The sequence below is a fragment of the Drosophila yakuba genome, chromosome 2L (assembly GCF_016746365.2).
Source record: "Drosophila yakuba strain Tai18E2 chromosome 2L, Prin_Dyak_Tai18E2_2.1, whole genome shotgun sequence".
NCBI lineage: Eukaryota > Metazoa > Arthropoda > Insecta > Diptera > Drosophilidae > Drosophila > Drosophila yakuba.
Genome location: NC_052527.2, coordinates 13,127,006 through 13,148,641, shown reverse-complemented (window position 1 = coordinate 13,148,641; position 21,636 = coordinate 13,127,006). Strand labels below are relative to the sequence as shown.

Here is a 21,636-nt window from a genome sequence, read left to right as displayed (position 1 = left end):
ATTGGAATTCGCGAATTATCCAGTGTCGGTATTTTCTAGTATTTTTATTTAACAGTCGATCTAAAAAGTAATTGTTTTTTAATTTCAAAATTTATCAACAGTTATTGCATGTTTGTATAATCTAGTATAGTTTATATATTCGACATTTATTTTGATTAATTAATAACAAACGAACAATATGTTTTGTTAGACATACTCAAAACAATCACAATTGCTGTTGGGTTTGGAATTTTATAAATTATCACCAGTTTTCTCCGCGTGAGAATATTGTGCAAACAGAAGATTGTAGGATGGAAAATTGCAACATTGCATGTCAGTTCGTTTCCAGTGCGATCCCTTGGAGTACTCCACTTCTAGTTCCTTCATGGTTTCATAGGCCAAGGAGCACTGTTTCAAAATATTCAAAAGTATTTTAAAAAAGTCGACACAAAAAGAACAACAGCTTACCTTATTGGCAAAGATGGTTACAATAAACTTTCCGGGCTTGAATGTATTGATTACTTGATTGATAAGTTTACGATAGTTACTCAAAGCAACATTGGTTTCGAAGCTCACATACGAAAATTGATTCTCCGGAGTAATATGAATTGTCATGTACTCCCCCTGTAAATGTATTTTTATCAATAATTCTTGTAAAAGGAATTTACTGTCCTACCTTATCGTTGATTCCATTCATGGAGTAGCCGCAAGGATCGAATAAGAAGTCATCAATGTGCATGCTCGGCAATATGGTATCGATTCCAGATTTCTGAAATTACAATCTATATGTATTGCTTTAAGACATTAAAAATTACTTCTTCATACCACAGTAGCTCCATTAGCATTATCAAACTTGTTTTTGTAGAAGACGGACATGGTTTCGGGATCTAGATCTTGCATTAATATTTCAATAGTTTGGTCTGGATCGGAGTCAACAATTTTCTCATCCGTTATGAGTTTGGGAGAAATTTTGATATCAGAACGACTAAATGTGTAGAGATACCAACACTCCAGGTTCATGGAACCCAGACAATATGATCTTCCGTTGGGAAAAACTGAGTCCAGATATGTAACTTCTTCCGTAAAGCCTTGATGGGGGGTTCTCTGAAAAACGAAACGTTTTAAGTATTGATAGTTATTATAAAATTCATTTATAATTTCACCTGCGCCTCCGGTCTCGTGAAATTCTTTCTCGAGTAGAACAAGTCTGCGACTACATTGTATCCATTGGCCTCTGCCAGCTTTAGCAATTGTCCCAGGCATTTCAATGGGGTAGTCGTTCCACAAGTTTTAAGAATCCATCGTCGCTTGGAAACAAACATACTGCTCTCACTAAGCCGAATACAAATTTAAAATAAGTAATATTATTTTATTTTAGACTTTAATGAAGACATTTTTATATATTTACCTCAGAACAAAAGCATCTATAATGTCGTTTTTGGACGTGCTTATTATTTCACAGTTGACATTGCTAAGCACGTTTTCCCAATCGGCTCTAAAAAAAGCATTTACATTTATTAGAAGTTCAAGGATTTTTGTATAACAATGTACACAAGGCCTCGACCAAAATTTTGTATGAGATAATGATTTGTGTTTGATTAAATCACCTTATCAACAAGGCCAAGGGTTAAGACTGATTTTTGATAGCCTAATTCTAGTTGAATTTACAAAATTATAAAAAAATAAAATATTCCTGAATAACTTTATTTTGGGAGTTTCAAACAACATTTAGTACATCTTGAACATTATAAATGAAGATTGTATAATATTTAAAGTCGTTACACGTGTACCGCATCTGATAAGCCTAAAACATAATTTAGACGTTGTGACTATTTAATGTTTTTAGACAACACATCAAAAAATATATATTAATTAAGATACACATTTCATTACTAGTCAGGACGAAAATTTTAACGTGTGTGCATAAACTTTTGACCGCGACTGTGAATGCACTTTTACAGGAAGGATGTTACGGTTCCGCACTTGTTAAAGGACTTACCTGCTGATGTTACGCAGATCATCGTCGCTGTTGGAGCTCTCCTCAAACCAAATCTCCAGCAGTTTCTCAACCCCCTCGAAGAAGTGCTCACTGCTTTCCAACATGCTGCTCGGCAATAACAGATGGATCGGATCTGATACCAAAACAACGCTTGGTGATGTAAAGTAAACGATGGGTCTATCGATGGAAAGTGTTCGTTGTACTCTATCGATAAGGGTCTAATCGAAACTCTCACAGCATGTTTCCACTTACGGCATCTGACATTGAACAGCCGCCGTGAAAAAAGTAGGTCCTTTGCTGATGGGATTAGAATACTTACATAGATAGCTTTAAAAAATATTCTTTTCATTAGAAACCCCGTTTTTCTGGTTTAATATCCCTTCCAGCCCAGGGCGGAGTTTCGAAAACGCAGTCAGATTTAGATTTTCATTTTACATTAACCAGTTTTATTGTGATTGTTAAAAATTGTATAGAGTATTTTATTTGAAAAAATAAATGAGTAATATTTTTGTATCTTAGCCTATTATGAAGTCCTTATTTTATTTAGACAATTTATGTAGATTCGAAAACAGCATTAAGTTTTTTAGTTTCTTATAATTGTATATAATTTAAATATTTCCTTGAAAAGTTTGCATTGCGTGATTATTGCTTTTTGCATAGTTTTACTATTAAAATGTTTTGTGGAGATTATTATATTATCACATGATTTTCGTATAGGCAAGAGATTTAAAACATTATTTATTTTTTAGCTTTAGAAGTTGTTCAATTGCAAAGATAGCTGAAAAATCATTGTTAAAACTGAACTTTTCATATTAATAGAAGCAATTTGTGTTATTAAAAAATTAAAAATACTGTAAAATGGTTTTAATAAATATAAATATAATAAAGTTTATTTTTAATTTAATTGCATTAAGTATTGATGTCCTCTCTTAAGGTCTATATTTAGTGTGATATTATTTAAAAGTTTTGACATACTGGTTCAATTTTTATACCTCTTTTACACTAATAAGTATTTTGGTATTAGTTTTTAAAGATACAAATGAATAAAATTTAGTTTTAAAGAATGAAAATTTTATTAATAATCTATACGTATTTTTAATCCTATACCTTTTGTTTTTCTTTCTTATGCGACCTCATAAATAAACAAAATGTGGGTTAAAGGTTCTTCTTTTCGAAAAGTGAGTAGGGGAATATATTTGGCGTTTTATGTTAACTTTGCATTATTTTCACTGGAAACAAGGTTAAGCGGTGCGGATAGATCCGCACTTTCACAGGTATCATTAAACGCCGGCAAAGAATTTGACTTCTTACGCCTTAATAAAATATCTTTAAGTGCTGCTGCGGTCTCGGTGTCATCAATTTCCTTTTTGAATTTCTAAAATACAAACACATTATTAGTTAGTTGTAGAAATCATTCAGAAGAGTTAGAGTTGCTTTAACTCTTAAGCAAATAGATCCAGTAGATCCAACTGGTTATCAAGATTGTAAAGAAAGACTTCAAATGCAAATACTTACATTTAAAACCAAGCCAGACATGGCTAGAGATTCCCTAGACGTCAAGAAATCTGGCTTAGTTGGTTCTATTGAAGAACATGATGACATTTGTTTGTGTTCTACAAAAAAAAATGGTAAATTATAATACTTCAGAAATAATAAAATGAATGATTCGTAGATGTTTGTTTTAGCGACTTAACAGACCACCCGATGCCATCTACAATAATGACATCATGAAATGTGAGCATCGCCACTAAAAGATCCATGAAATATATGATTTGTCAAGCCAGCCAGGAAAAATTTTGGATAGGTATGAGGTTATTATACTGAATGCTAAATCAATTGCTTGTCAACATAGGAAGAAGATTTAGGAAAAATTGTTCATATCGACGTTATTTCAACAAGTTGTTTTAAATGCCAAACACACAATAAATCAGGGGTATTAAAAGCATTATAAATGAACGGGTCACGAAGGGTCAGCATTTAATGTAAATGGTAGATAATTGTGGTACTCACTCTTTTTAGATCGCTCCAATTCTTTAGGACGCCTGCGTCTGGTGTGTATGGTATCGCGTCTCATTGAATGCGGCCTGTTGACCCCATGCAGCTTGAAGTACAATCCGCAGGCGTTACAAACCATCTCTCCTCGAACACTTCGCCTCCAAATTGTTGTGGTGAGTGTGCCACAATTCGAACATGACATATCTTTTTGAGCACCAGGTATGGCATTAAAAAGGTTTATGTTCTACAAAACCGCAATTAAACCGAAAAATAGTATATTTAATATGTGTGCCAATGATAATGACTGTAATAACGTACCCTTTTATCTTTCTTATCATCTGGAGCTGCTTCTGAAGTGGTATAAGTATCAGTCACATTCTCATTAACTACATCGATGCAATCAGTTTTGGTAGGAAAACTTTGTTTTCTTCTACATGGTTTTGATTTGCTGGATTGAGCCTCTGATAGATCCTACAAATACACCGATTTTTAGACTCCCAAATAACTTGTTGCTTTGAAATAGCTGGAATAGTTTACCTTTAATAGTGCTATGGGTTCTTCAGGTACTTTTGTAAATGATACTGTCGACGGAACCGGAAACACGTAAGACTGGCTCATCATACTGCGAATTATTTGTGATGCCTGATTTTCCTCCTTGCTTTTAGCTATCAAATTGAAAAGTTATTATTATTAATACATGGACAGTAGACAGATAATACGTACCGGCTGATCTGGCCAGTGCTTGCCAGAGTTGAGTAGTTGCCGCATCTGTGGCGTGATCCGAGCTTAGGCTATCCGGAGTCTTTCTATCATTTATAGAGGACGTGATGTCCATCTCCAGTTTGTGAGAGTCGGAGCTGTCGCCAGAGTCTAGTAGGGAGCCGGTACTCGCCTTGGGTGCTTTTGATTTGAAGTCGGACCCACCAACTTGGTTAATGGTAATACTGTAGTTTTGAAAATCCTCTTCACTTCTTAAGTGTGACTGAATATCAAGCATTGGAGTTTGGCAAAAATGGTGTATTGGGGCCGCGTTCCGTTGATTAGAGTAATCGTTCTTTTGTTTTTTGACGGATAGGTCAATTTCAACTCCGTCCTGAATTTCATTTTGGTTTAATGGACGTTTTGATTTTATCACAGAACTTTTAATACTTGTATCTACAGCTGCAGAAAAACACGGAGATTGCGGATTCGAACATGGAGGGGAAATTACAATTTTCTTGCTTATATCCATTAAAACGGCAGCCGTTTCAAGCTGCTGCTGCAGATTTTCATATTTCTCGATTTCTGAGTCCTTTTGCAGTTTTGAATCAAACTGACTGTGTGAGGATCCAGACATTGCCTTCTTTTGATCGCTTTTCATGGTAATTGATTTGAATAAACTTGGATATAAGCTATGTGCTGGCATATCTTGATTGCTAATCTCGATTTTCCGATCCAAGCCGGGCTGGATGGTGGAATCTAATTTACTGTGGTCGTACTTAACTTTAGAAAACGTGCTTAGCTCCGTCAGAGCCTTTGCCGCTATAGCCTCTGATGAAGCCTTTAAAATTGCATCGAGCTTAGTTTCCAAATCATTTGGGTCCTGCAAAAAACAAAGTTTTTAGTACTTATTTAATTCTTTAGGAGTTCAAGGGGCTATTTAAATTAATGGTTTCAGATAGCCTTAAAGAATGCAGAGTTTGTAACATATTTACTGTCAATCAATACTTACTGGTCTAAGATTTTTGGATATATTTAAAAATTCATTCAAAGCTATTTGTGAGTTGTGCGCCATGGTACGAAACTTTTCGAAGGAATCCAATTTTTGTCTGCAGTCACCACAAACCACGTTGGGTAATCCATCGTTAGGCAGTGCCTGAAATAAATATGAATGATTTTATAATGTACTATCCATTTTTATCATTGGCTAGAAATGTGAATGATGCAATGACTAAGGAGTTGGCGGCAACAAAATCGATCGATGAGATGGATGACTGGTTATACTTTGGGCCATAAGAAGAGCATTGGCTGCATTGAAATTGTATATACCGGACAGCTAAAACTATTTAAAAGTTAATTAATTGTAAGATCATAAATGCAAATTATATTACAAATGTACAAAATGTCATATCTGTAAATATTAAGGGAAATATGATTTTAATTAGGAAAATTAGATAGAAATCCTTTAAAAATGAATTTAAAAAAACATATGTTTCAAAGATATAATCTACGGAAATAAACACAAAACAAATGCTCATGACATCCATCAAAAAAACAGATTATTTTTTAAATCAACAAATATAATAACAAATGAAAGTACTCTAAGTATATAAAAACCGATTGGGGCCATAAAAGGTGTATGTACGTTGGTATATCCGCACTTAAACAATCGAAACGAGTGTTATCTCTGGCGTGGATTAATGTATGTAGGTCTCTAACATACATCCATGCGTGCATATGCACACATGTAGGTACATAGCAATATTTACATTCGTGCGCTGGACACTGATGTACAAGTGTGGCGTGGTGTGCGTGGGCCAATGCCTCGCAATGGTTCATCGAAAAAAATACCAAACAATTGATACCGATTGTTAATAGGCCATGGGATAAAAGCGGCCCAATCATTTCCTATTATTTTGACGTGTGGTGTCGTAATCACATAGATAACACACACTAGCGCACGGCAAGCACTCGCAGAAGTGTGCTTGTGTGCGGGCATTATCGTGTACATATACGCGATATATCCAACTCACACACAGGTATGTGCGCGCTTGTGTGTGTGCGTAATTAATGTAAATTCGTTTCTTTGCAAATGTGTTGGATGGAAATCTGCTTACCTTAATAGAGAGACAGTTGAATATCTGAAATGTAAGATGTGGTGATGATGAATCATCCCGACCGTGCTCTTTGCCGTAGTTATCGGTTCCGCTTATTTTTGTTATATTCACACTTGTCTCTTCGCGTCCGCTCTGCTGATTATGATTATGCTGAGGTTCCTCCTCGAGCGTTGATTCCGATTTTGATTGCGATTGGGATTGAGACTGCGATGCGGAGGGGGATGGCGTCTCCCCACTATATGCTATATGTTCGTGATCCGACGTTGACTGACTTTTGAATACTGTTGATCTCTCGGCGATGTCCGACTCCAATTGGCATTGGCGTTCGCGTTCACTCGACTTTGCGTCCGCAGCAGAAGGCACACTTGGCGTGTAATGAATTTTAGTTTGGTTTTGGTGAAGGGTTTGGGTTTGGGTTTGGAATTGGGTCTGCTGGCTTGGAACGGCCACAGGCACGGGTGCGGACACGGGTACGGGTGTTCCCTGGTTGCGCCGTTCATTTTTGTTGGCTGATAGCGGGTTATCAACGATGCAACTGCACAGATTGGGGCTTAAAGCACTGCAAAAGCAGTTGGCACGATTCGCGACGCCACGAAAATCGGCCGATATTCTGTCTGGGGCACTATTATTATGCGACGAATTATCGTAAATCTGTAGTACTGCAACATCGCACTCGTTAACCAATGTGAGGCACAATCGACAAACTTGACGAAACTTATGTGGTACATTATTCATAATTAGAAATTTATATTCGTTTTGCACTGTGTAAAGAAACTTTCATACGCCTCTCCTTTATCGAGATAAAAAAGATAACTGGTAAAATAAATTATAAAATGAATGTAAACACTATTCCTCAATTTTTCATTGTCACAATCCACGTTCAGCTCACTAAAAATAATTCACTCCAGTGGTTCGCCACAGATTTTTCGCTCATTTGATCTAGTTTCCCGTTCAAATTACCAAACGAGGGCTCCAGCGATAGTCGCATTAGATGCATGGTTCATCTCGGCATCGCTATAAATCAGTGATTATGCTAATGTATTTTGTGTGATAAAACATCAAGGCTATTGCAACACAATACAAAATATAGTTCTTTCCATTTGTAAGACCAACGCGTACATCAGAGGAACCAGTAAAATATACTAAAATAGGGGCAACTTTTTTGGTATTTTTGTTATCGAAAACGAATAGCTATACTCATTTTTTAGCTAGAAATTTTAATTTTACTAATTTTTTGCAGTATATTTAAAATATTATAAAAAATATACGCATGAGTTTGTATCAGAAATTCAATTTCTTCATCATATTATGACATAGTAATTTAAAATGAGTAGTACCGTGGTTTTATATTGTATTTAAAAAAAATCAGCGTGCAGAAGAAAATTAGGGTGTTAATAAAACTGACTTGAGAAATAATACGCTACTAGAAGTACAAAACTGTTTTGCACTCAACGAATTTTTGTTGTGATGTCAGCTGTGGCGTGATATAAAACAGCTGGAAACGGAAGTATTACATCTACTTACATATTTTACCGTTCCTTTAACGGAAATGCTTCATTATGAAACAAATGGAATGGTATTTCCCAAACACCCAAATAATAAGGTCACACTAATATTCTTATAATTTAAATTACTGCACGGCTTAAGAATTCAGTGCCAAAGTTTAGATTTCAATTGCATCGTGTTTTTCAAGGATGTGGTGTCATTTATTGAGAGCAAAATATATTTGCCGCACAGAGGTACGTTTTTTCCTTAATATTAAATGACTGTTTTTACATGTTGCAGAACACTAAGTATATTTAAGTTTCACGATACTTAACATTTTATCAAATCAATGTTAAAATTTCTATCTGGGTCCTTCGGCTACGGCGACGGGAAGGACATTACCAAGACTGCTAGCAGACTGCTTTATCGCATTGTACGTGGATTCCTTTTTGTTTTCCTCACCGGCGGGTTTGCTGAAATACCATTCTTTCTTATTGGCCAGAAACAGCAGCATCAGGGCGGGCAGGTGTATCAGTGAGAATCGGAACAGCTTCCGCGAGCTCCCACTATCGGATTTTTCATAAAACTTGTACGCTGCAAGCAAACGGAACATATTAGAAATAATGCATAGGATTCCATGTTCAGTGAAAATATTTACCAAGGTATGCGAAGTACGCGTTCAGAGGTAGAGTTTCCAAAGCAAACCAATAGTTCGTGACGTCCAGTACGGGTGCCATCGCTGAGAGTCCGGCAATCGCCACCGAATATCGCAGGGCAGTGCGGCGACAAAGACCCGGATTGGTAACAGCCATCATTCGGTACCCGGCACGGGAGTAGTCCGGTCGGAGGTTCCACGACAGAGCATTGAAGTGCGGGAACTGCCACGCGTACAAGATTCCGGCTAGGATCATGGCGCCGGCATCCAGTGTGCCGGCACATCCAGCCCAGCCCATCAGCGGAGGAATGGCGCCCACTATCGAACCCACCCAGGTGTTGACTATGCTGATACGCTTCATTGGCGTGTATATCGTGGTGTAGAGGAACAGGTTACCCGCTCCCAGCGCCGCCGTCAATCCATTCACTCCGAAATACAGCATACTCAAGCCGGCAGTTGCCGATGCCGCAGCGAAGGTGACGGCATGCAGAGGCGTCATTTGTCCCGTGACAAGCACCCGGTTCTTTGTCCTCGACATCTGCGAATCGAAAGGAACTTCGTGATACTGATTAATGGCATTCGCCGCAGCCGAAACGAGTCCAGTGCCCAGGGTGCACATCGCAAACGTGGTGGGATCGAAAGCGGCCGGTGCCATGGCATAGCCCCCCATCGTTGTAATGACCACCAGCGCTAGAACGAAAGATGATAAGCCCAATTATTCTCGATGCTTGGCCAACGAGTAATCATCTCGCTTACATGTCAGCCGGAACTTAGAAAGCTTCTTGTACTGGCTGAAGGTTTTCCCGGGCATGGTGTACGGACTGGGCATCCAGGTAATTTGACTATCGGGTAAATGCTGGACCTTTCCCGGATGGGATACTGGTGGCGCTAGAGTGACACCTCTGTCATCTTGGGAAGATATCGTTGCAGCAGTGGAGTACTGCAAATAGTTGGAAAGTTATAGTTGCTATCGTTGTTGCGTAATGGCCAAGACCCTCACCCGAATGAGCACCAATTCAACCGGGGTTCTTAGCTGGGATTGCACCCGCCGCATTCCTTTGAATAATATCATTATTATTCTTTTATCAATTAGGCCTACGGTTATTTCATTTTTCTAGTCGTGTTTGGGGTTCTATTACTTTTATATACAATGTTATGGTTTTTTAAATCACATTGTGCTAAAGTGTTACCATATCTCGGAGTAAAAAAAATACTGACTGCAAAAAATCTAAATAGGGGCATTCATATATTTATAGGATTTTTTAAACACTTCGAATTAAACACAGCTAAAAGTTTTAAGCCTATACTTTAAACAACAGTATTTGTTTAAAAAAAAATGCGATATCATTGAAAAATTGAAAGAAAGTTTCAGTTCCAATTTTTTAATTTACTCGGTTCTTTTGTTTATATAATTTTTAGCACATAAACTTAAAAATACACTATTTTTTGTTCTACATTTAAGTAATATGTGATAATAGTAAGTGTTGTTAATAACACTGCAGACCAAGTTTCGCGCATGCGTCAAACGTGTAATTGGTCTTATATGTGTGGGAGTAATTTTTACATCTGAATGCAGGAAGGCCGAAGTCCTTGTAAGTCTTCATTGATTCAATAATTAACATTTTTAACAAACTGACTTTTTTGTAATTCTTCACATCATATACAATCAATTTAACAAATCAAATAGAAGAATTTGTAAATGCAAGTAACTTTAAGTATCCAGATATTTCTGTTACACAAAATTATACCTACATCAACTTTTTTCGGCTTGGTTCTCGTTTCACGCTTTTAAGAATACAAATAAAATTATTTCATTCGTGTGTTCTTAAAGATACATTTAAACACACTTCAAGTGTAATTCCATTATCATTCTTAAAGTAATTTATTAAAATCAATTCGAAAATGTGTTGAAATAAAGGAAATAGTGGAGTGGAGGTAGTGGGGTCATTTTACAAGTGGAAGAATAATCGAAAAAAGCGAAATTCCCATTTTATGATTGTTTGTGTTAAATAGTTTTTCCTATGTTATAGCTCCTGATAATATTGAACATGTTAATTAACGTGGCACTAATATTTCACTTTAATTTTAATTATTATTTAAGTCATCTAATCTAACCATTTGTCATCGTTGCCATTTCGTCTAGACAACTTATTCCAATGCCCAGCTCAAGAATGGATATCTATATAACAAAGGGCATTACCAACCCCAACTACCCTGGATTTCAGAAATTTGCGCATACCCTTTCCGATGACTACATAGAGTACTCCGACATGGAATGCAATGAGAGCGATCTCACCGATAGCGACAGGGAAGATGACCCAAACACGTTTCCAACTAAGGTTGTCAAGGAATCGGACTCAGAAATATTTAAGAAAGTCCAAGATGTGATTTTGAGTAACTGCGAAAATGGAAACACATGTATATCAGAGGAAATTGTAAACAGATCAGAAAATATTCCGGATATTGTAAATGAGAACTATAGTGCGACGTCGGAAAACTCCAAACGAGCTTTGCAAAAGCCAGACCTCATCTATAATCTAAGCCAGAATTATACGACCAATCCCGAGTTCTCCCCCTGGTCATGTACAATTAATTCGAAATACGAGGGACAGTTGCAGGGACAAAGCCCTATCGATATTGTAGGGGATTTCGGTGGAGAGGTGGAGCGGGAGTTCGAGCTACTTCTCACTGGATATAAAAACAAGAAGAGCGAAGATGAGTCAAAGGGATCAAATTTAAATAAGGTACATTAATAGTTATCATAAACAAGTTCGACCATGTTAAAGCTGACTTGTAACTTACAGATTTGCGATGCAGAACTATCCAATGGAACGGAGGCTTTGAAGCAAACAGCCTCGACGCGACTGTCTGGAAACAGTACTCGGAAAAATAAAAAGAAGAACACTCCATACGGACACCAGATCGTTAAAACGAAGCATCCAAAACCGTCACATGACGAGCGCCAGTTGCCACCGGACACGTTCGACTACAAAACGTATAGCCAACGAAAATATATTTGTGATGCTGAACAGTACTCGTCCGTTCCGGAAAAGAACAAAAATGATAGTCCGAACATAACTCAGGGTGAGATACCCAGTTTAAGCAACTTGACAATCGGTCAAAGTGGGAGCCAGCAGAATCTTGACGAGGACAATAATAAGGTGGCAAGTCGGAAGTACTTAAATCAATCGCGCTGGTCTCAATACTTGGAGGAACCCATAAAGTACTCCAAAGATCCATGCTCTACCATGGTGTTAGGTAATTTCAAATAAGAATCAGTTATTCCAGTTTTTGAGTATATAATGATTTATGTTTTTATAGAACAATTCGATGCGTACAAGATTGCAAACGATATGGATGTGGAAACATTGCAAAACCATTTTAAAAAGGTTAAGCAGATAGAGAAAAAGGTAAGCACGATTTACTAGCAAAAATATTATTATTAGCTTAATATATACTCCTATTACAGCGGCGATTCAATCGAGATGAAATACGGAAGAGATTGGCGATCGGGGATAAAGATTCTTTAAATAATGGTAGGTCCAGACATGTTTAAACGTCATTATAAATATTTGAAATATATTATTGTTTTTTGTTTTTAGATATGAAAAAGGAGGAATTTCTAACCGGATCCGATAATGAAAGTTATAGTTCCGACTCTGAAACGTGTCCAAAGTTATCGAGTGGTGTACTTCGCAAGCAATCCGAATTCTGCGAAACAAAACGCAATAAGGAATTTGAAAACGATAAAATCTTTCAAAAGAACCAAATCAACCAAGATAAAACCATGAATCATGTGAATGGTAACACCATTGGTGCAACAGATTTTCCTTCAGACGAAAACTTGTTCTTCTTTGCGAATCAATCAAAACTTCAAATAGAGGTTAGGATAGCCCTAGCTCAATCAAAGGAAATAGCTCAGATGAAAGTAAAGGTGTGTTTTTCAAACATTTCATTTGATTCTTATAAAAATGGCTTAATTTTTTGTATTATAATTGTCCATTTCTAGGCAAGGAAACATGGCGTAACTCCCATTGTAGACGTCATTCGATCCATGCTGCGTGATGTTGGCATCCAAATGAATTCCAACCATCGATGGATCTCGAGGCAGCTGCTCACTGGAATTCAAGTTCCAACTCTCCAGCTATTGGTCAACAATCTGCAGGAGTATATTGAAAACTTGAACGTCACACTGCTAGAGAGCCTGAAGGAGCGAGACGATCTAAATTCGGACCAAGATGATATTCTACACGATCTCGAAAAAATAAATAACTTTTTGTAAGTATACAAATGTGTTTATTCCTATTAATATCGAGATATAATACATTTTTAAATTTATTTTCATTGTAGTGTGTTCCAACAGCAATCTGGACAGCATGTCAATAAAATAGTTAGACACGGCCATTTAGATTAAACACTTGTAATTGCATATTTTATTAACAACTTGTTTATAAATATTATAATCACTTGTATAATTGATAACAATCTAACGAGACCGTTTATAAAACACATACTCAAATGTTCTTTAAACACTGTTATATTTATGTAATTATATAATGCTAAATAAATAAAAGATACAACTAATTATTTATATTAACACCAAACTAAATTTGAAGTGTAATTTTTTTTTTAAATGTATAATGCTATTTAACTGATTTTATTTAACAATGTTTAAAAATTCTCGATCGTTTCAAAACTATGATTTTTGGTTTTGCCGAATTTGACTAAACTTATCGAACGGTAACACTAATGATGACTTTAATTTGGCGCCTTTTTATGCTTGCAACAAGCAATTTTCCGCCTCTTGTGAAATATAGCAGTCGAAATGTTGAAGAATAAGTCCATGAAAACCTCGAAGTTATATGTTATTAAGAGAGGTCAGTTATATTTTCATGTCGCTATGACTGTTCTAAATATATTTATTACAGATGGCAGGCAGGAGGAGGTGCACTTCGATAAAATAACCTCAAGAATCCAGAAGCTTTGCTACAACCTGAACATGGATTTTGTTGATCCTGTAAGTTAGTTTCTATAGTTTAAAGATGGTTATTCTACAGGTTCCACTCGCAATCAGTAAGTATGATGCAAAAATATATATTTTTGGGTTCGCAAAGATCTGCAATGAAACGTGCGAGCGCCCCAGGTGAAGTTCATGTGGGAGTCCCAGCAAATATAAACCATTTGAAATCATTAATCAGTAGATCATTTCGATTGCAGGCTAGAAATTGAAAGTGGGGACTTTTCCTAGTAAAAGTAATAATGATTTATCTTCGTAGGTCACTATCACCCTGCAAGTCATCAATGGTCTGTACTGCGGCGTGACCACCCAGGAACTGGACAACCTGGCTGCTGAAATCGCAGCTGGATTGACATGCAATCACCCGGACTATGCCATCCTAGCTGCTCGCATTGCAGTGTCCAATTTGCACAAGGAAACCAAGAAGGTTTTTTCCGGTAAGTCAACTGCTTGTCTCGAAGTTCTTCAGATAATCCAATAATGATTCTTATTAGATGTCTTCGAGGATCTGTATGAACATGTGAACAAGGAAACGAATCAAAAAGTGCCCTTGGTTTCGGAGTTCCACTACAATGTGGTTAAGAAGAACGCCACTCGGTTGAACTCTTCCATAATCTATGATCGTGACTTTGGCTATAACTATTTTGGCTTTAAGACCCTGGAGCGCTCCTATCTGCTCAAGAGAAACGGAAAGATCGCCGAGCGACCACAGCACATGCTGATGCGCGTGGCGATCGGAATCCATGGAGAGGACATTGATGCGGCCGTGGAAACCTACAATCTCCTCTCGGAGCGCTACTTCACGCATGCATCGCCCACGCTGTTTGCCGCTGCCACAAACCGTCCGCAGCTGTCGTCGTGTTTCCTGCTGACCATGACTGCCGACTCCATCGAGGGCATATTCAAGTCTGTGGAGCAGTGCGCTATGATCTCCAAGTCTGCTGGTGGCATCGGCCTCAACGTGCATTGCATTCGTGCAAAGGGCACCTCCATTTGTGGCACAAACGGAACGTCCAATGGGTTGGTTCCCATGCTGAGGGTCTTCAACAATGTGGCGCGTTATGTGGATCAGGGAGGCGGCAAGCGTCCCGGTGCCTTTGCCATTTACCTGGAACCTTGGCACTCGGATGTCTTTGAGTTCCTGGAACTGAAGAAAAACACTGGCAAGGAAGAGAATCGCGCCCGCGATCTCTTTTACGCCCTGTGGATACCCGATCTCTTCATGAAACGCGTGGAGGCCAATGGCGATTGGTCGCTCATGTGCCCCCACAAATGCCCTGGCCTCCAAGATGTGTGGGGCGATGAATTCGAAAAGCTGTATGAGAAATACGAGCAGGAGGGTCGTGCCAACCGAACGGTTAAGGCTCAATCCCTGTGGTTTGCCATCATTGAGGCGCAAGTGGAAACTGGAAATCCGTACATGCTCTTCAAGGACGCGTGCAACAGGAAGAGCAATCAGCAGAATGTTGGCACCATCAAGTGCAGCAACTTGTGCACGGAAATCGTTGAATACTCCGCGCCGGATGAGATAGCAGTCTGCAACCTTGCATCCATCGCCCTCAACATGTTTGTCACACCGGAGAAGACGTATGATTTCAAGAAGCTAAAGGAAGTCACCAAGATAGTTACAAAAAATCTTAACAAGATTATTGATATCAACTATTATCCCCTGCCAGAGGCAAAGAAGTCCAATTTGAGGCACCGTCCCGTTGGCATTGGTGTTCAGGGATTCGCTGACGCGCTGATCCTCATGCGATTCCCATATGAGAGTGAAGAAGCCGGTCTGTTGAATCAGCAGATTTTCGAAACCATTTACTATGGCGCCTTGGAAGCCAGCTGTGAACTGGCCCAGGCTGAGGGTCCATACGAAACCTACGAGGGCAGCCCGGTGAGCAAGGGAATTTTGCAGTACGACATGTGGGACAAGGTCCCAACGAACCTCTGGGACTGGCAGAAACTGAAGGAGTCCATCAAGCAGCACGGCGTCCGGAACTCCCTGCTGGTTGCTCCGATGCCCACTGCTTCCACAGCTCAGATTATGGGCAACAATGAATCCTTCGAGCCCTATACCACGAACATATACACCAGGCGAGTTCTGTCCGGCGAATTTCAGGTGGTCAACCATCATTTGCTGCGCGACCTAACCGAGCTGGACTTGTGGGACGACGACATGAAGAACCAGATCATATCCAGCCGGGGCTCAATCCAAAACATCGAGGCCATCCCCCAGAAGGTTCGCGATCTCTACAAGACGGTGTGGGAAATCTCAGTCAAGTCCACGATTAAAATGGCCGCCGATCGTGGTGCCTTCATAGATCAGAGTCAGTCATTCAACATTCATGTGGCAGAGCCAAACTACGGAAAACTGACCTCCATACACTTCTACTCCTGGAAAGCTGGTCTCAAAACCGGAATGTACTATCTGCGCACAAAGCCAGCTGCGAATGCCATTCAGTTCACCGTGAACAAGAAGCAGGGTGCAGTGAGCATAAATGGTCAGAATGGCGCCTCCGAAGGAAGTCCCCAGAAATTCGAAGAGGACAGAGAACGGAAAATGGCCGACATGGTTTGTTCGCTCGAAAACAAGGACGCCTGCATGTCCTGCGGCTCTTAAATGCATTCACATAGACTAATATATATATTTAATTGTAATATCTCTACGTTGAAATAAACTTAAATTATGGATCGGAAACTGTTTGTATTCGCCTGCCAAGACTGAAATAGTTGAAACCATTTAGTAATTAGCCAACAACCGCATTTATGAAGGTACTAAAGAATTTTTACTTTATTTTAAATTACAATCGGATGCTAAACGTGCCTTAGATTCCTTGGGAATGTTTATTGTGCTACTCGTGTAGTGGCTGTGAACGGCGTCCTGAGGAGTGGACACATACTGATGGGACATGACATTGTCCGTGATTATTTTGCGCACCACTTCCTCAACCGTGGGCGCCGTCGTCTCCAAATCCGCTTGGCTCTTGTTGTCCAGGTTCACTAGTCTCAGTGGCTGGTCGGAGTGCATAACTGAATCCACACCGTTCTTGGCATTGAAGAAGTCCAGGACCCAGGACACCACGAAGAAGCAGGCGGCGTTCATCGGAAAAGCTCTGATCAAAGTGGAGTTTAGGCCGCGAAAGAAGTACTGCGGTCCCTCGTTTCTATAGCCCTTTATCGCGCAGTCGATGAATCCATTGTACTTGGCATTCGCGCCCATGGCATCTGCCTGCATGTGGGTCTTCACCACGTCGATGGGATAGCACGCCAGCCAGGACGAAATGCCCGCACATCCTCCGGCCATAAGGGTGTACGCGACGCTGGGAGTCTGCACTTGACGCATTAGGTACTCGTAGGACACAAAGTAGCTGGCGAAGCCTGTCCAAAAACAGGACGTAAGCATTAATGCCATGTCATAGATGTATGTAAACCGAACTCACCTGGAATATCCCTTAGAATAGTGGCTGTTAATCCCTTGAAAGCACCTCTGATACCCTCGGTTTTTACTATGTACTTGAGGCAGTGGATGGGTCCAGTGAACTTGATGCCCTGGTCAATCTGCGTGGACAATTGGAGTCTCGTTTTGGCCAACTCCATGGGCGCACAGACGAATCCTTGGGCCACGCCAGCGATTGAGCCAGCAAAGAAGTGGGACGTCAGCGAATTGGGGTCGTTGGACAATCGCTGCACATTTCCGTAGACCCCGAAGACGATGGCGTTCACCAATCCGATGCCTCCCATGGGACTGCTGATACCCCGGTACAATCCTCTAAAGCTGTCTTTTTGCAATATCGTTCGGAAGCAGTGGAATGTGCCTTTGTACTTGGGATTGCGAGGATCATCGGTCTGCAGGTGGACCTTCACGGTATCGAAGGGATGACCGACAAGAACGCCCGCAGCTCCTGGATTTCAAATGGGTATGTATTTGATAAGAGTGAGAAGTGTGTGTAAAGTTCAAGAGGCTTACCTCCGAGAAGTCCAGCTACGAAATCCACAACCATTTTTGGAGACAAGGTTTCGGAGGTGGCCTTCAGTTGTATGTCGCCGATCTCTGAACCGCTCTTCCGGTATGGACCCTAAAAAATAAAGTTCTTGGCAATTCAAAAGGCAGTTACGCTCTTGGTTTCTTAGCTACAAATCCATATACTAATTAATCTATATTAAGTATATTCTTTTACTGAACTAAATGCTATTTTTTAACAATGTGCTCCACCGCATATGGAAATACTCACTACTATTCGCTTAAATAATTTGTCGCGTGTGTCTCAAACAAATTTTTCAGTTCTCGCGATGATATTTCCATTGGCGGAGGTTAGAGTAACTGATAACGCGCTTTTAATATTTTAATTCAAAACATACAATTTAAAGCAAAGGTGTAAGCTCCTCTGGCGACTAAAAAGTACCTCACAGTGTTGCCTTAAGTATAATGCAGATTTCATTGGAGTGGGTAGTTGAATTTTAGACTTGGTAAGATGAAAAGTTTTGAAGTTTTAGTTTCATTATAAATGCATTACCTTATGACTGGTATCAACCAATCGTTTGATTTCAAGTTACTTTTGGGGTATTCCATAGTCCAGTTGCTCAAAATTGTGTATGTAATCAATATTTATTCTATATTATGTAATAAAATCAGCTTGGACATTTTCACATTTGTCGCCACTCAATCTTTGTGTTAGAGATTAAAAATAAAATGTCATTAATGTGACCTCTTAGGAATCTGATCCCATGGACCATCAACGACTTCGGGTACTTAATAACAGTTTAACTTGTTAATAAACAACAACAATATATTATTATTCAAGCCCGGGTTTCGCAGAGGATAAGAACCTAATATTCGAGTGAGTCAATCTAATCGAGAAGGAAGTTTCTAAGTGCAAAAATATATGATTACATAGGCATATTAAACAGATCTAAGTAAACAAATAATACACAGGTTAATTTACCTTTTCATTGGTAACACGATGTAAAAATATTATTGGCTGCATTTTGACGGTTTTACATACTACACAGGATCAACATAGATTTAAGCCACCACAGATTGCCAGTGTTTCTTATGCTAAAAATAAAAACTTCAAATAAAAATTCAGAATGTGGCGAATTTGGATCTTAATTTCAGCACAAAAGCCAACAAACAAGGTTTCCATTTATTATCATACTGGTAATACTTACCATGAGTGTATGGAACGGATATATCTTCCCATATTATCGTAGAAAAAATATATAATTTGTCAACAATAATGTTTGCATTTCAAAACTGTGTTATTTATGACAAGCCCACTTCGTTTTCGGAAACATGGTTTATCTTCTATATTTTTTTTGATGGAATTGTTCACTTCAATTCGGTTTTAAATGCGATACTTAATTCAGATAATGTAATCTAAATCATTTTTCAAAAATCACTTGTGAATATTTTATGGATCGTATTTCTTGGTGTAATATAGTATACCCCCGATCTGAAATGCAAAAACCCTTCAAATATGGTGATGATCGAATGAATTGATGAATCATTTATCTTACTGCACAAAATTAAATATTTGATATTTTCATTAAAACAAGAGAGTAGTACAAGTCATGGTAGACTCATTTTATTATATTACACTCCATAAGCATACAACTTCGAAATTTACAGCCATATATTGTGTGCCTAACACTCATGAATGTGTATGTAAGGTGTCGTCCCAACTCGTAGAATACCTGAAAAAGAATAAAAATCCATGAGGTAATACACAATCGAATACACCCAGTTGAGTTTACAGCCGAAATATTTCCATGGGAGTTACTCATGTCTATTTGGGTTTTGCTGAATACATGGTTTTGTTTTAGCTTCCCTCAGAATGTGTAGAATGCAGCCATATGATCTTAAGTTTGGTTCTCTAGATGGCCCTTTTCCCTGCCCCTATCGACCATAACGATCATAATAGAATCGTCACATTCGTTTGCCTCGTCATTTGTTGTTGCCCATGTACTATAACTTTTGAAAAAAGCCCTCGAATTGTTGCAAAGCTCTCTATCTCTCTACACAAAGTTCATCAAGTTCGTTTAGTCTTAAAGTACAACTCGGTGGGTGAGTATCGCGAAAAGCTTGGCGCTGAGCATTTGAGGTCATCTCCATCTGGAACACATTACCAATCCTCCTCGGGCATACCTGTGTATATTTTTATCTACATTGTACCCATGTGTACCCGTGTGTACCCGTGCGTACCCATGTGTGTACCTGTACCCAAGGCATATGTGCGGTGGTTAATCTGTAAATGGATACAATGGGGAAAATTCTTTATATAACGCGAATGTTTATACGGCCGATCTATGTGCATGGCTATTGAAAAGTGTGTATTTGTTTGTGTTTAAAATAATCTAAATGATCTCACATTAGTGACGTGCGCGTGCCCCACAATATAAACTTCGTGCGTGATCACTTTTCACCTGTTGAATTGGCGAAAGCGAAAAGCTTTATGGTATCTAAAACAATATAATCTCTCGTCCAACAGTTGACATAATTAAATAAATACAGGGCACCGGAAAAGTGGCCAAACTTCAGTGCGTTCCATCATATGATTCCAGATTACCCATAATCAATATACGAAATGTGTCAACAGTGCGATATAATATTTATTCTAAAGATTTCGGTGCGATGTGTGCATTCATATGTGATCATTCCAACCGATCGTGCTTGGCACGCGGCGATCTCTAGCCCATCTTTATAGACGTGTATCTGCTAATTGTCCAGGGATCCCCGACCCAACCGAACTCAACCCATCAGAACCACTCTTTCCTGAGGAAACTGAAATGAATCTTCAAATTTATGATATCATGCCCAAAAACCTTAAAGATATCAGGGAAACCATAAGTACACTATCATGCATAAAAAAAAAATCAAAAGATCAATCTTCTTATGTAGTTAAAATAGTGTATCTTATTCCGAAGTGTATTCATTCAGTTTCTGTGCTATTTTATTCTAATTAAAATGATATTTTCTAAGCGAAAACTAGGAAATTCGCATGTTCACAGATACATGTCATAAGTATACTCAATATATATATTTATTTTATGTATGTAACCTCGAAACACTCTCATAAAAACAAAAGCACATTTCAAAAAAAAATATATGTATGATATTGTCTTATTGGGCAAATGCTGCCATTGTTTTCATTTTTGAAAGTAATTTAGTAACAGTGATTCGTCACCTGCTTAATCAGTTAGCAACGTTGACATTTAATTTGCCTCTGAAAATCGAAAGAAAGTCAACGGTAATTGCATAATTATAATTGTAGCACTCGGCTATCTGATAAGAACATGATAACGAGAAAAACTCCAGGGAAAGGTTGGCCGAATTTTGTTTGGGTGTGTCTGAAAATTCGTTTCTTGCTCCGATCGCCTAATTTTTGCAGTAGTGCTAATTTCCCAATATTTTTTTATAATATACGCTTGATTGACAATATACTCTTTAGTTCATATAACCAATTTTGAAGGCCGCAAAACCGGGTTTGTGTGTAGAAACGAACTGCACCCATCAATAAGTAGTTATGTCGTCATGCTGGTGATTATATTTATAGGAGATCATTACAAAGATCAGGGGTATATGGTATTCGAAATACAACTAGGAATAAGCTTTTGAATGCTCACGTATACATATATTTATGTATGTGAAACCTCATCTAAGGCAAAGTGCATTCTTAAATGGTTTTGAAAATATATA

General features: G+C 38.6%; 6 protein-coding genes and 1 long non-coding RNA gene across 9 annotated transcripts; 2 read left to right on the top strand and 5 right to left on the bottom strand.

Moving 5' to 3' along the window:
- Positions 1-104: 104 nt before the first annotated feature.
- On the bottom strand, positions 105-2,135 carry LOC6528019 (S-adenosylmethionine decarboxylase proenzyme). Its single transcript, XM_002089050.4, has 7 exons — positions 1,979-2,135; positions 1,388-1,474; positions 1,143-1,311; positions 805-1,083; positions 656-748; positions 448-603; positions 105-387 (listed from the first exon to the last, which is right to left on the bottom strand). Exons 1-7 carry the CDS (start codon positions 2,080-2,082, stop codon positions 232-234), a joined length of 1,044 nt encoding a protein of 347 aa, XP_002089086.1. The 5' UTR covers positions 2,083-2,135; the 3' UTR covers positions 105-231.
- A 260-nt stretch (positions 2,136-2,395) lies between these two features.
- LOC6528018 lies at positions 2,396-7,815 on the bottom strand. Its single transcript, XM_002089049.4, has 8 exons — positions 6,790-7,815; positions 5,685-5,828; positions 4,697-5,555; positions 4,511-4,638; positions 4,292-4,444; positions 3,989-4,217; positions 3,494-3,591; positions 2,396-3,353 (listed from the first exon to the last, which is right to left on the bottom strand). The coding sequence occupies exons 1-8, from the start codon at positions 7,522-7,524 to the stop codon at positions 3,183-3,185; spliced, it is 2,517 nt and encodes an 838-aa protein (XP_002089085.1). The 5' UTR covers positions 7,525-7,815; the 3' UTR covers positions 2,396-3,182.
- Positions 7,816-8,558: 743 nt separating this feature from the next.
- Positions 8,559-10,131, bottom strand: LOC6528017 (protoheme IX farnesyltransferase, mitochondrial). The gene is made up of 4 exons (XM_002089048.4): positions 9,930-10,131; positions 9,686-9,869; positions 8,933-9,619; positions 8,559-8,868 (listed from the first exon to the last, which is right to left on the bottom strand). Exons 1-4 carry the CDS (start codon positions 9,999-10,001, stop codon positions 8,636-8,638), a joined length of 1,176 nt encoding a protein of 391 aa, XP_002089084.1. The 5' UTR covers positions 10,002-10,131; the 3' UTR covers positions 8,559-8,635.
- A 310-nt stretch (positions 10,132-10,441) lies between these two features.
- Positions 10,442-13,533, top strand: LOC6528016 (schwannomin-interacting protein 1 homolog). Its single transcript, XM_002089047.4, has 8 exons — positions 10,442-10,521; positions 11,073-11,673; positions 11,734-12,187; positions 12,251-12,339; positions 12,399-12,465; positions 12,532-12,863; positions 12,939-13,207; positions 13,280-13,533. The coding sequence occupies exons 2-8, from the start codon at positions 11,086-11,088 to the stop codon at positions 13,341-13,343; spliced, it is 1,863 nt and encodes a 620-aa protein (XP_002089083.2). The 5' UTR covers positions 10,442-10,521; positions 11,073-11,085; the 3' UTR covers positions 13,344-13,533.
- Positions 13,534-13,652: 119 nt separating this feature from the next.
- LOC6528015 (ribonucleoside-diphosphate reductase large subunit) lies at positions 13,653-16,659 on the top strand. The gene is made up of 4 exons (XM_002089046.4): positions 13,653-13,806; positions 13,858-13,946; positions 14,206-14,383; positions 14,441-16,659. The coding sequence occupies exons 1-4, from the start codon at positions 13,755-13,757 to the stop codon at positions 16,558-16,560; spliced, it is 2,439 nt and encodes an 812-aa protein (XP_002089082.1). The 5' UTR covers positions 13,653-13,754; the 3' UTR covers positions 16,561-16,659.
- A 44-nt stretch (positions 16,660-16,703) lies between these two features.
- On the bottom strand, positions 16,704-19,229 carry LOC6528014 (mitochondrial basic amino acids transporter). Of its 3 annotated transcripts, none has more exons than XM_015198373.2 (5): positions 19,110-19,229; positions 18,884-19,009; positions 17,908-18,016; positions 17,381-17,842; positions 16,704-17,318 (listed from the first exon to the last, which is right to left on the bottom strand). In XM_015198373.2, exons 2-5 carry the CDS (start codon positions 18,923-18,925, stop codon positions 16,732-16,734), a joined length of 1,200 nt encoding a protein of 399 aa, XP_015053859.1. In that variant the 5' UTR covers positions 18,926-19,009; positions 19,110-19,229; the 3' UTR covers positions 16,704-16,731. The 3 variants fall into 3 exon arrangements, with proteins under 3 accessions (XP_015053859.1, XP_002089081.1, XP_015053858.1); XM_002089045.3 differs by having other exon boundaries at positions 18,884-18,996; XM_015198372.3 differs by lacking the exons at positions 18,884-19,009; positions 19,110-19,229 and adding an exon at positions 18,455-18,550.
- A 251-nt stretch (positions 19,230-19,480) lies between these two features.
- On the bottom strand, positions 19,481-21,517 carry LOC120320805. Its single transcript, XR_005560376.1, has 2 exons — positions 19,695-21,517; positions 19,481-19,634 (listed from the first exon to the last, which is right to left on the bottom strand). It is a non-coding gene; the product is annotated as an uncharacterized LOC120320805 (long non-coding RNA).
- Between the last annotated feature and the right edge of the window lie 119 nt (positions 21,518-21,636).